Source organism: Acanthochromis polyacanthus, chromosome 6 (genome assembly GCF_021347895.1).
Source record: "Acanthochromis polyacanthus isolate Apoly-LR-REF ecotype Palm Island chromosome 6, KAUST_Apoly_ChrSc, whole genome shotgun sequence".
NCBI classification, from domain to species: domain Eukaryota; kingdom Metazoa; phylum Chordata; class Actinopteri; family Pomacentridae; genus Acanthochromis; species Acanthochromis polyacanthus.
In genome coordinates this window covers 33,978,654-33,991,976 of record NC_067118.1, presented here as the reverse complement: position 1 = coordinate 33,991,976, position 13,323 = coordinate 33,978,654, and the positions used below count along the sequence as shown (strand labels likewise).

General features: G+C 42.9%; 1 protein-coding gene across 1 annotated transcript in view; it reads left to right on the top strand.

Annotated features, from left to right (window-relative positions):
• The window catches only part of plcg1 (phospholipase C, gamma 1), a 29,009-nt gene extending 16,019 nt beyond the window's left edge, over positions 1–12,990 (top strand). Inside the window, exons 16-33 of the mRNA XM_022190183.2 lie at positions 172–273; positions 511–698; positions 1,335–1,535; positions 1,823–1,942; positions 2,111–2,291; positions 2,481–2,558; positions 2,680–2,783; positions 3,041–3,134; positions 3,889–3,958; positions 4,907–5,070; positions 5,431–5,527; positions 5,674–5,898; positions 6,010–6,158; positions 6,953–7,067; positions 7,962–8,123; positions 8,213–8,301; positions 9,669–9,937; positions 10,042–12,990. Coding sequence (XP_022045875.1) covers positions 172–273; positions 511–698; positions 1,335–1,535; positions 1,823–1,942; positions 2,111–2,291; positions 2,481–2,558; positions 2,680–2,783; positions 3,041–3,134; positions 3,889–3,958; positions 4,907–5,070; positions 5,431–5,527; positions 5,674–5,898; positions 6,010–6,158; positions 6,953–7,067; positions 7,962–8,123; positions 8,213–8,301; positions 9,669–9,937; positions 10,042–10,084 — 2,451 coding nt within the window. The 3' untranslated portion in view covers positions 10,085–12,990. The remainder of the gene's footprint in view (positions 1–171; positions 274–510; positions 699–1,334; positions 1,536–1,822; positions 1,943–2,110; positions 2,292–2,480; positions 2,559–2,679; positions 2,784–3,040; positions 3,135–3,888; positions 3,959–4,906; positions 5,071–5,430; positions 5,528–5,673; positions 5,899–6,009; positions 6,159–6,952; positions 7,068–7,961; positions 8,124–8,212; positions 8,302–9,668; positions 9,938–10,041) is intronic.
• The last annotated feature ends 333 nt before the right edge of the window (positions 12,991–13,323 follow it).

The window sequence follows — 13,323 nt, the reverse complement described above, 5'->3', positions numbered from 1 at the left end:
ATTTTTACAACCGAATTGCATGTTTTTTGGTGGCAAGTCTTGACTTTTTAAACGTTTTCTTCTTGGGCCGTTCAGTTCTTTGTCCTTGTGTTCTTTGGCCACTTTTCAGTGCCACATATGGATCCTTTTTAATATTTTATCTGTCCAAACCGTCTTTCTTTCTCCCTCCAGGAGTGGTACCCTCATTTCTTTGTCCTGACCAGCAGTAAGATCTACTATTCAGAGGAGACCTCCAATAATCAGGGTAACGATGATGAGGAGGAGCACAGAGAGGTTAGTAGGCCTGATCTGCTGTTGTAGTATGCAGAAATTATTTTGAATTTGTACTTGACATTGTACTTACTTTATACATATGCATTATGAGAACTAAAGTAGGTTGCTGGCAATTTTTGGTTTTTATTAATCATACCAGGGAAGGAGGAACTGATCAAGAAAGCAGGAACTAGAAGGACACACTTGAAACTGTGTAGCTGAGCTGTAAGTTTACTAATAACTCTTTAAACTTCCCAGGTGTCTAATGGTATGGACCAGCACGTGACAGAGAAATGGTTCCATGGAAAGCTTGGTGCCGGACGAGATGGGCGGCAGATAGCTGAAAGGCTGCTGTCTGAGTACTGCGTGGAGACCGGAGCTCCTGATGGCTCCTTCCTGGTCCGGGAAAGCGAGACTTTTGTGGGAGACTACACGCTGTCTTTCTGGTAGAGTACACAGAGTTTAGCATTCAGAATATCTGAAGACTTTATAGACAGTTCTGTATGTCAGCAGTTTGCTTGTGATACGAAATGGATAATATTTTAAAGTTGAGAGGATATTATGTAGGAATTTATGTTTCTTTTTTGTAACTAACAACATATGACATGCCATTTTACTATGATGTGATTTTTGTTGAAAACTGATGATTGTATATATAAAGCATACTGTATGTGTTAGTGGAAAACTCCCATGTGTCAGTGAACTCATGCTCCGTGTTTTGTCTGATTAATTCATGCAAATAGCATAGTAACACACTGGCAGATCATTCAATGTCAATCTGTCCATCATTGATTTGAACATAGTTGTAGTCACAGTGTGAACTGTGATCAGTAGCCTTCTGTCTGGTAACACATAATCTGTGTGTGAGCAGAGGTACCTCACAGCTCATCAATCAGTGTTTCTGATTTACTCAGTGTTTTGGAACAATGTACAGACACACTCAGAGCGTGGTGTGGTAGAAGATAACACAGAGAATCAAGCTTTAACTTGTTCTTAGCCTCTAAACAAACTGAAAAAGCTGCTATTGGTAAATTTTTTTAAATTGGGTCATTTCTCACCTCCTTTTTTCATCTCCACAACAGGCGTTCAGGGCGGGTACAGCACTGTCGTATCCACTCTCGTCAGGAGGCAGGCAGCCCCAAGTTCTACCTGACTGATAACCTGGTGTTCGACACACTCTTTGCCCTGATCAACCATTACCAGCAGGTGGCGCTGCGCTGCAACGAGTTTGAGATGAAACTGACTGAGCCAGTGCCTCAGACCAATGCCCACGAGAGCAAAGAGTGAGTCCTCAAGCATTTACAGAGACTGGAGAAAATTTTAAATTATGTTCCTCAGAGGTCCTTCAGTAAGACACTTAGTGTTTTGTTCCTGACTTTTTGAGCCGTGTCTTTCACATAAACTAGAAACTCATAGCTTTTTCCCAATTTTGAGTAAACTTTAAATTACATGCACATTTTAGGGTGGTCAGTAACCCCCTCATCTATAATGAAATATTTCGGTTAGAATGAAAGTAAAGGTGTTTAACTGCACTTATCTTTTCTCTATCTATGATTGTTGTTGATCTCAGGTGGTACCATGCCAGTCTGTCTAGGAGCCATGCAGAGAACATGCTGATGAGGGTTCCTCGTGATGGAGCTTTCCTTGTCAGGAAGAGGACAGAACCCAACTCGTTTGCTATTTCATTCCGGTAACTCACTCCTGTTGCCTCATTAAGTGAAACTTATTTATATATTGAGTCACTTAACTTCCTTTGTAATTCACCATAATGAGTAGAGAGGAGGACAAATGACTAAACAGCTATACATTACATCACATTATGTTTCTCAGTAAGGCTATCTTTGTGGTTTCTTTGCAGGGCCGAGGGTAAGATAAAGCACTGTCGGGTGCAGCAGGAGGGTCAGACCGTGGTGCTGGGCACCTCAGAGTTTGACAGCCTTGTCGATCTCATAAGTTACTATGAGAAACACCCTCTGTACCGCAAAATGAAACTACGTTATCCCATCAATGAGGACACACTGGAGAAGATAGGCACTGCTGTGAGTAACACATTCTACAGTCTATGGTGCATTTTCAAGATCTTCATAAACAGGAAATTCAATCTGTGTTTATAATTCAATCAGTGAAAAATGTGATAATATTTTTTGATGTTGTGTAGTTTTTGTTGTGGCAAAATCCCCTGAAGTCTAGTGAAAAGACCTATTAAGACATAATGTGTTGTCCAATAGGAGCCAGATTACGGGTCACTGTATGAGGGCAGGAATCCAGGCTTTTACGTGGAGGCCAATCAAATGCCAACATTCAAGGTGAGTGTATGTTATGGAAAGGTTCACAAGTAATTGAACTCTGTACCACTGATACTTGGACTTGCATATGAACAGCATGTCACAAACATGTTCTTCACAAACTTTTTGTCCTGGTTGTTAGTGCACGGTGAGAGCCATGTACGAGTATAAAGCCCAGAGAGACGATGAGCTCTCCTTCACCAAGAATGCTGTCATCTCTAATGTGGACAAACAGGAAGGAGGATGGTAAGTGAGCAGCACAAAATCCATTTAGGAAGTAGATCTTAATTATCTATTTAGACTGATCATGTTTGTGTAGTACGAAAGACCCACAGTCAGTGACGGGGTGAGTGATGCAGGTGTGGGACTATGGGATTAGCTAGAAATCTATTTTTGCAATTTCAATGTTAGCATCATATTTAGGCTGTAGTGTTATAAATATTTGCAAAACCACATCCCTGTTTCTTCTCAACTCATCTTCTCACCTTTTTTTTTTAACTTAGGTGGAAGGGTGACTGTGGAGGGAAGAAGCAGCTGTGGTTTCCTGCAAACTACGTGGAGGAAATCAGTCCATCGGCAGCGGAGCCTGACAGAACTGTGAGGATCAGACCAAATAAGAGAGGCTACAGCAGCACATTTGTAGCCTAGCCGCGCTAGACCCAGGTCTGAAGATGCAAAGGTCTAGGAACTCTCGACAGGGAGGGAGGCGGGCTAAAAGGTTGTCTTTCAAATCACTCTGCAGCAATTAGGTAGGTATACAACCAATCAGCGCAACGAATAGGCTGATGTAGTTCCTAGAGCGCTGGAAATCAGAGGATGCGGGAGTTCGGTGAAGCCTTATTTATCTTTCTTATCTTATCCTTTGTTTATCTTTCAAGTTGAATTTTAGCTTAAAATCTTTAAGGGCTGTGGCCAAAGCCGAGTCGAAAGATAACTGTTTATTGTGCGCAGCCATCTTCTTGTCTATCCTTGTTTCTATGGTTGTTTTCGGTTGTTTCTGTCAGAATCGTCGCGCCTCTGTCATCACTTAGTTACGCCCGCCTTCTGACTCTACACTTCATGGTGATTCGTCGGCCAGTTTTAGGAGCATCCGACCTTGAGGCTTACCAAGGGTAACTAGACCGACCCTGGCAGAGAATTAAATTCGTTGCCGTGGGTTGTCTAGCGCGGCTAGGCTAGCACATTTGTAGATTTAAAGTGAAATGAGTGCACCTGCTCCCTCCTCTGGGAGATCAGGCCTCATCACTCATCTGTCAGTTGTCCACTCTCACAGAGATACATATGTAATGTTGATTATCACTTGGAAAGAGGATGCAACTTCTGAAATAATTCCCTTTTTTCTGTCCAACAGGAGATGACAGAAAACAGCCCTCTGGGAGATCTACTGAGAGGAAGTGTAGACGTGTCTTCCTGTCAGATCGGTGAGTGGCCCCTCCACGTCCTGTTCGACTCAGCTGCAGGGCTGCAGAGCATCCAGTCACCTTGCCAGAGGGCAACCTAGTTTTCTGGCTGATTTATGCATGAACGTTATCTCCTAACTGCTTGTTTTTAGTTGCAAAGGGAAAAACTCAGCACTGCTTTTTCTGTCATTTTTGTCCATTGTCACCCTCTTAGTTATGAAGTCGTCTTTATTTAGTTTTAATATTATTCTTCCTTTTCTCACTGCTCTGTATCTGGTATTTTATTGACATCCTCCCGTCCAGTCAATACATATCCTTTAGTGTTCGCACATGTTATCTGTATTGTTGCTAACCACAGTTAATACCTGGGTCTGTTTCTGTGCCTTTAGGTGGCTGTTGGCTCCATCTAGTGGTAGTATGAGACAGATCTCGTTATGTCTGAAGGAACACTTTATTCCAAAGCTTCCTCCAGAGGAGCCCTGATAGAATAACAGCAGTTGAAGTCACCGTTTTCCTCTGGAGCAAGTGCTGACACTGACACTGTTGTGGCCACATCATTTAGCTTTTGTGCCTCACTGCTGCAACCTTAACCCTGTTAGTGTTTGACCTTTTTAAAACCATGACCAGTCAAACTTTAGCTCACCAAAAGGATTAAACACAGAAACAGGCTGCGCTTCCAGACAATGATGATTCTTGGCATGATTTTTAAACAAATTGCATAAATTTAGCAGTTGATATCGGATTATAATAGTTACAGCCCAGAGACAAGTGGAGCTCAGGCCAATCATTTGCTGACAACAATAACATTTCCCGGTGATCCTTCTTATTTTAGGTTTCTATTTTTCTCACTATTGACATTTAGATTTTTTTTCTGTTTTTAATAAAATGTAATTTAATTTTTATTGCAAAAGAAATAACATTTTCTGAAAGCTATTCTTATTTTCTACACTTTCTTTGTCTTCTTTTCAGTTGTGCGTCCTGATGGAAAGGGCAGCAGGCCTCACGTCTTCGCCCTGGTGCCAAATCCCCCTATGCGGACGGGCCCAGTGCTGGACGTCGCCGCCACCAGCCAAGAAGAACTCAAAGAATGGGTGCACAAGATCCGTGAGGTCACCGTGACCACAGAGGCCAAGGTAAATAGACTTATAACATTACAGGAAAAACATTCAAACTGTTCTCATACCACATTATGCACTGACCAAATCATGACTTGTGTTGCCTTATGATGCCCATAAAATGCATTTGGGAAACAGTGAGTGAGCATACAGCGTTTGTCAGTAATGTAACTCTGCAGACTCTCAGTGACACACTCTCACACTTATAAGCTGTCTTCTATTGCATAATATGACCACCTGAGCAGTAGTTGTTGTGGAAAGAAGAAAGTTTCAGGGTGCGATTAACCTCCATTTCATTTTGTGCAAATAAAAACTGAGAAGTGATGTGTATTACTGTTGGTGCTGCTGTGTTTACACTTATGTATGTCCCTGTTCCAGCTGGAGGAGGGGAAGATGATGGAGAGGAGGAAGAAGATTGCACTGGAATTATCAGATCTCGTCATCTACTGTAGGCCTGTGCCATTTGATGAAGAAAGTAAGGATTGTGCACACTCACAGGACTTCAAACATGCAGTTTTATGCAGATAAAATGAAATGCCATCAACATTATTATGCATAAGGGAGCATATCCAGTACTCATACAGGTAAGTCAGATCTGTCTGTTCATTCTGCCTTCTTTAGAGATCGGCACAGAGCGGGCCTGTTTCCGGGACATGTCATCCTTCCCCGAGACCAAGGCAGAGAAGTACGTCAATAAGATCAAGGGGAAGAAGTTCCTGCAGTACAATCGACTGCAGCTGTCCAGGATCTACCCCAGAGGCCAGAGACTAGACTCTTCTAACTATGACCCATTGCCCATGTGGCTCTGTGGGTCGCAGCTGGTAGCACTTAACTTCCAGACAGCAGGTATCTTTCAGAGCAGATACTGTAAAGCCGTACAGACAGATCTCTCTTCATAGTAGTTGTTTTATACTCTTTACCTTCCTCGCTCATCGTTTAATCCTCTCCTGTCCACAGACAAACCCATGCAGATGAACCAGGCGCTGTTCATGCTCAACGGAAGGAGCGGCTATGTCCTTCAGCCACCAATCATGAGGGACGACAGCTTCGATCCCTTTGACAGACATACACTACGAGGCCTCGAACAAGTCACGCTAGAGATAGAGGTACAGTAGAGGGTGGACAAGAGAGGGAGACGTGGTAAAACACCGCATGAGGTCAAAGGGACATTTGCAAGCTGGCATTCTGAAAATAACAACAAATTAGCTGTTCTAGTTCCCCCCCTTATCAACACAGTTATCAGTTGGAGCAGTGGCTGCAACACGCAGCTCAGAGAGGCAGTTGCGGTACTTTACAACCCTTAACAGCTGATTGCTGCAGTTTGCAGACAAATAAGCACTCGTTCTTGAAATCCCACCGCAGTCACATGTGAAGTTATGGATATGATACACGCATTTAAACATTTAAGATAACTTGTCTTTTTGTAGATCTTGTTTTCTTTGGTGTCCAAAAAAATTGAAGGTATTCACGTAGAAACAAGTAAAAAAGACGATCCATATAACTGTACCAGAACTTTTGGAGCATCATCATGTTTCAAAGTCAAAGGAGGTCTGACAGTTCTCTTCCCAACGTTCATTTCGTTGACTGTTCTAGGTGATTTGTCATACTTTTAATGGTACCAGTTTACCAAAATGTATATAGCAGGACTCAAGTTGTATCTGACCACTAATGGACTCCGTGGTAACACTACACTTGTGTTTATAATTATAATGACCTCTAAATTCTGGGAACTGCCTGTCCAATAGTTAGATCCTCCCCTAAATGGAAGTTAAAGGGAAACTGGAGTTAGAAGGTGTTGTGAGTGGATGGAGGAGATACAGTGTATCTGTTTGTATATATGTGCTGAAATGAATGAAGTGAGAAGTTCTGAAGATGTGTACTTTCTTCTTTTCTTCTGAAGGTCTTGGGCGCACGGCATCTGCCCAAGCACGGACGGGGCATCGTTTGTCCTGTTATTGAGATCGAGGTGTGTGGAGCAGAGTATGACAGTACCAAGCAAAAAACAGACTCAGAAGGTGAGCGGCGCTTTGACCGTGGATTTCCCTGCCAGTGATGAGATACTCTGCAGAGACTAAAAAAAGTAGCAATCACTGTTTACTGGATACATTACGCTTGTGCAATTTCCGATCTGCTCCTAGAAAAACAGGAAGTTCTACAAACAACTAAGCCATGTGTTGGAAAACAAAGGGAAAACATTGCGTACCGTGGCAGTAATTGTGGCTCTGCTCTCATCAGGGTTCACTGTCTGGTTTTAAGAAACATTGCGATAGAAGGTTCTTTGATTTGATGCTCCCGTGTATTTATATTGTTTGCCACATAATTTGCCTTGTTTGTTTCTAGGAAAATGACTTCAACCTGTACTTTATTATATTATAATTCTTATACTGGTGCTCATTATTGCATGGTGTTGTGTTGTGTACTGTACTGTTGACTTTGGCAGCAGTTCTTCCTGAATGTAGTCTTTTATTAGTTTTTCTGTGTTATTTGTGTGCACTCAGTAGATTATCGATCTTTATATGAAGCTAGAGTCAGAATGCTTGTGTTTTATTTTGTTTTTTTTCTGCTATGGAAAACTGATTCTGACATAAACCCAGCTCATATTTTACAGTGATCTGCTTATCTTTTACACACCACAAATGAAAACTAGTTAGTATGTAGGTTTCTTTGCTGTTTCTACTTTTATTCATGCTTAACTCTTCTACACTCTGTCACTCTTGTATAAGAAGAAGCAACGAATCAAGGCAAAAAATGATTTTCCTGTATTTCTGTATTCTGCCGAAATTTTCTGTGTGACATGCTGATGCTGTTTTTGTGTAGAGATTATATGAGGGATTTTTTTTTTTTTAAAATTACTGAAGTGACACCAGTGGTGAATACAAACTCTCTTCGTCCGTTTTTCTCTTGTCTAGCTGATAACGGTCTGAATCCCACATGGCCCAGAAAGCCATTCCAGTTCTCAGTGTGCAACTCTGCTTTTGCCTTCCTGCGCTTTGTGGTCTACGAGATCGACATGTTCAGTGACCAGAACTTCCTGGCTCAGGCCACATTCCCCATTCATGGCCTCAAGACAGGTATGTGTTCTCTGGAACGAAACCAGAGCTTCTTGCAAATCAGCACTGTGATAACCAGCCTTTTGCTTCTGTGTGTTGTGTCGTACCAGGTTACCGGTCAGTACCTCTGAAGAACAGCTACAATGAGGATCTGGAGTTGGCTTCTCTTTTGGTCCACATGGACATTATCAGAGGCAGGGTGAGCTACTGTTCTTCACTGAGCTTGTTCTAAAACCTGCACCTCACATGCCAAAAACATGCTGGAGAAAAGAGAAAGCAGCACAAGCCGACAAAAGCACATCCATGACATGTACGTGTGGTGATTACAGCACATGCAAATCACCAGTTACTTCATTTCTAAGTAACAATCGGTCACATAGCCCCCGGAAATCCATAAACCGATGCTCTAGAAGAGGACGTGGTTTGTAGAGTGCCAATTTGATGTCTCAAATTTGGCATTTTGTTTGTTACTGTCTTGGATTTTTGGTGGAGCTGGAAGTGAGGTTGGAGCTCAGCGGTGAATCAGACTGGGACGCCAAAGACACCATTCACAACAATCAGTAACTGGTATATCACAATGTAGCTACGCCAGTTATCGTCTGTTTCACTTTAAATGGGACCATCATTTACAAAATCCACGAAGGACACTTGCAATTGAGACCCTCAGCTAAGTAGAGAAATATTTACTGAAATAGCAAATCAGGTGAGTAATAGTTTCATTTTGTCATAGACCTTAGTACATTCTCACTTCTTTCTGAGTCAGTGGGGTTGCCAACAACTAACCAACAGAAAGAACAGATATTTAGACACTAGCCCTACTTTTCAGGCTACATGCTCATCAACAGCCTATGCTCACTGTATGCACTGGAAGCCCCAGGTTCCCTCATTGGATGTCAGTGTGAAGATCAAACTGTACGACCACAAGCACACTGACTGCACATGTGCAAGGAAAGCAAATTGTGCCGAAGACAAATGCTTGTTCTAAGGAGAGACCTTGAGGAGATTTTCTGTCATCTACAGATTTATAATTCATCTTTATAAGAGTTGCAATTGAAATAGTCGCTACTCTGATGGTGTCCAAACACAGCATAAAATTTTAAATTCTCTAGAAATCCTGTGCTGTGTCCACCTACATGACGGTGCTGCGGTCCAAAACTGTAAATAGCTGCTATGTCACGGACAAGGCTACAGGCTGCTTTTCACAACCATCCATTGGAGCCCTGTGTGTTTTACTGTTTGATATGAGGGGCAACATGACTGAATGTGTAGCAGACTGACAGGAGTATTTTGCTCTAAGTTGAACTGCCTGTGCTTCTGCTGTTAGCTTTTCGGAGCCTTCATCAGTCAGGCGGAAACCAAGAATTGGCCTTTACCTTCTCAGTACAGATCTGAGCGTTGTCACTCTTCACATCCAACACAGATGTGTATTCCAGAATTTTTAGCTATTCCTTAAAATGAGTCAATAAGTCTTCAGGACATTCATGTTAATCTTCTATTTGACTGTGGACACTTGAGTGCAGGCCTCTGGAGTTGACACTAAATTCTCTCTACTCTTGGTGCTTTCAGGATGAGAACGGGGAGGTTCTGAGCCCTTTCCTTGCAGTCGGCGCCGCATCGGTGACGGCGTCAGCCCAGGCAGGGCGCGAACGTTTTGGGGAATTGAGCTCGGTGTCCTCGTCCTCCTCCAGCATGTCTCCTCTGCCCCAATCGCCAGCTCAGGCCATGGCCTACAGAGGGAGGGAGGGCTCCTTTGAATCCCGCTACCAGTCTCCTCTGGACGACTTCAGGGTGTCCCAGGAGGCCCTGTTGGACCACATGGACCCACAGAACAGGAGGTGAGTGTGTGGCGTGTTGGTGTTGGGGTTGGTACACGCCTGTGCAGTGAGTTTTGAAGGCGTAGACGCTTCCAGACATCCTCCTGTCTTTGTCTTCACTTCAGGATGTTGCGGAGGACCAAAGTGGGCGGAGAGAACCGTGTCTAAGTCCAAGCCAATCAGGACGCATTTCTGTTGCGCACCCCCCACACCCCACTCACCTCCCCCCCAGTCGCCTCTCCCTCCCCGTACTGATGATGTCACTGACTGCTGTGAACACTGTTTCCATGGAAACGCCCACCACCGCTTTGGCCTACATTTCAGGCAGCTCTCCCTCCCTCCATTCTCCAAACACACCCCCCTCTCTCTCTTTCTTTCTCTCGCTCTCTCTCTCTCTCTCTCTCTCTCTCTCACACACACACACACACACCCCACCCGGCCTCCTCACCACTCGCCTAACGAGAGGGAGGGGCTCGGACATCGGAGGGACGGGGGGGCTGCTGAGAGGAAGCTGACCTCTGCGGACAGGAAGAAGAAACGACATTCACAGCAGAACAAAAAAAGCTGAAAAAGTTCCAGCTCTGGACTGGTCGTGTGGTGAGGCGGTTTGCACTGTCTGGTGTTTTCAGTGTGCACAACAGCTGCTTGGTTTGGAGGGAAAGAGAGAGCTGTAAAAGGTATCAGTTTGAAACTGTTTCCAGTTAGGTTTCTTTGCTCTTCTCTATTTGGCGTATATGAATAGATCTATTTATTCCTGCTGTGCTGTTGGCCAGAGAACAGCAGCAGCTGACCTGCTCTCAAAGAGCTCCTGTCTCCATGTTTTTAATTATTATAATTATTTAAACCTTTAAACATTCATAATGTGACTTTTCTTTTTTTATGTATATGTGTAAAACATGAGGGCTCTCTACAGCTATTTTTAATGTCTCTCTCTTATCTGCTTTGTGGAGGAAATGATGCACCTCCAGTTGAACTCGTACTTTAAACCTGGAGTGATATTACTTTAGAAGTCATGGCTTGTTGGAAGCAGTGAGAGAACAGGCAGCATCGTAAGTTACGTCTGCAAACATACAAACACGCTTCTTTTTATTTCAAACTTGCATTCCAAACGACTGCACATCATTCCATTTTCCTGCATTGCAGGCGCCTTTACAAGCCACAGTCACACATCTGTCTCCCTCACTGATAGTCTTACCCCTCAGAGATCACATCCGTCTGGAATCCAACACGTCACTGTGTGATGAGCAGGACCAGGGAGAACTGTTCAACCTGTTAAAGGTTGTAGTCTAATTGTGAATGAGAATTGTGTTCATTTTTTCTCCTTCCAGTTTTTGCCATCATCAGCTATCGACATGTTTGTTTGTAGTTCATGGCAGCACGGTTGTTAAAGTAATAGTTCACAGGGCTGCAGATTATATATGTCCTGATTATTCTGCTCAATAATGTGGTCATTATCTACAGTCGGTGTTGGTCATAGTGGGCTGTGGAACATAAATGTATGCTCACATTTGATTCATTTACTGTACACAGAACATTGTAGATGTTTCAAATATGTCGGCATTCCATAAATACTGAGATTATGGAAACGTGTGATGAGGATTGTAATATAATTAATGGATTAACTATGCAGCCCTACATTCCCTGGATTTTTTATTTAACTGACATTTCAAGTCTTAATTGAATGTCTGACCACTTGATTCAGTGTTTCAGTTTAACAGTAATTCCCGCGATCGATGAGCAGAATGTTTTAATTTCAGCAGATTTTGAGGTAAAAGGTGTTCACTGTTTACTAAATTTGTGTTTGCCGTATTTGAATCAGAGAAGACAGTATTATTGACCAACAGTGACCCAGTGCAAAGCATAAAAAAGAAGTCATGCCGTCTAGTGTGTTTTGCTGCACCACAAAGACATGAGGAACCTTTTGTTTGGTCACAGCACCAAGCTGCTTCTTAGAAACCTGTGAGGATTTCATTTTCACTGCCGTAAAATCTAGTTAAATGTCCACTGCCCGTGAGTTTATTTGTGATGAAATGTGCAAAAAAAAACCAGACTAATGAATTACAGCTACTTTAATTCTACTCGTAAGTTTTTCTAACTTGGCAATCGAGGCGTCTCTTGAGGCTGATGTCTTTGCTCTTAGAAGTGCAGGGAGATGTCATTTCCTGTCTTTGTGGCGTGAGAACGTTCTTGGGAGGAACAGGCAGAGTCGAAGCTTGAAACTTTGCTGTAGCTGCGTCTCGGTGGCTGAAGGTGGTTTTGCACCTTCAGAGAGCCCGGCTCGTGTGTGTGACCCATGGTGTTATCTGAACAGGTCTGTAAACCTGAAACAGTGTTTTCTCTGCTCGTATGTGACGACTTTATGATGTAAGCTCAATATTCTCTCAGTGTCGGACCACTGAGACACAGTTAAGCCATATGGTATGATTCAAGGTAGAGGCAGGGTCAGGTGTGAATACTTGAGGTCTCAGAAAATCTTTAGAAACTCGTCGTATGTTCACCCCCGATATTAATTCCAAAGCTCCTCCGTATTACTTGTTTCCTGCAGTGGTCAGTGGATGGTTTTTGTGGAGAGCTCACCCTCCGATGCTGCATTGCTCGTATTGCTGACCTGTCTGCTGATGTCAATGTGCCTCCATCTGTGTACACATCACATTAAAGCCACATCTCTCACCTGCCCTGTGGGCATAAAGCACCTGCACAGCTCATGGTCCACCCACACAGGTGTTTTCATTTATTTTGATTGATCGCTCATAGACCACGTTTGACTGATATGTCCCCGACTCTATTAGTGTTGCAAAGGGAGAAAGATTCCACCCACAAACCTGTAATGAGGTCTAATCAGCCAGAATAACTGAGCACCTGTGTGGGTGCACAGGGCCCTTAACTGAAATTTCTTTGTGCTTTCATTTTTTTTCTCCAATCTTGTCTGTTTTGTTAGTGACAGTCTCATTTACAATCGCCTTTCTGTAATGTGCCTAAACTATGGAGAGGAAAAGTATTCATTTTAATTTTGCCTTTCATATGAAACATATTCAAGCCTGAAAAGTAAATAAAATACTTACTACTTTATACAACTCTGTCCTATTTTCTTTTCCTTAAAATGTAACTCGGTGAGGAGAATTTATTGTCTGTTAGATGTGACCACGGCACATGAAACTGATTTCAGTAACTTCAGATACCGCACTACGGGAAACCAATAGTTTAGTTTCAGTCCAAGATGTGTGAACAGCTGCCTGAGAGGTTGACTGAAGTGTTGGAGTTGAAAATGTGATAATTGAGAGATTAAAATTATGGTTAGGACCTTAAACCCCTGTGTAATTAAGGTGCGTGTTTTGTAAGATTAACGTCCTGTTGTCCTCGTGCACAGGCACCAAAAATATTGTTTCCTGGTCTTAAAAATATCCAAA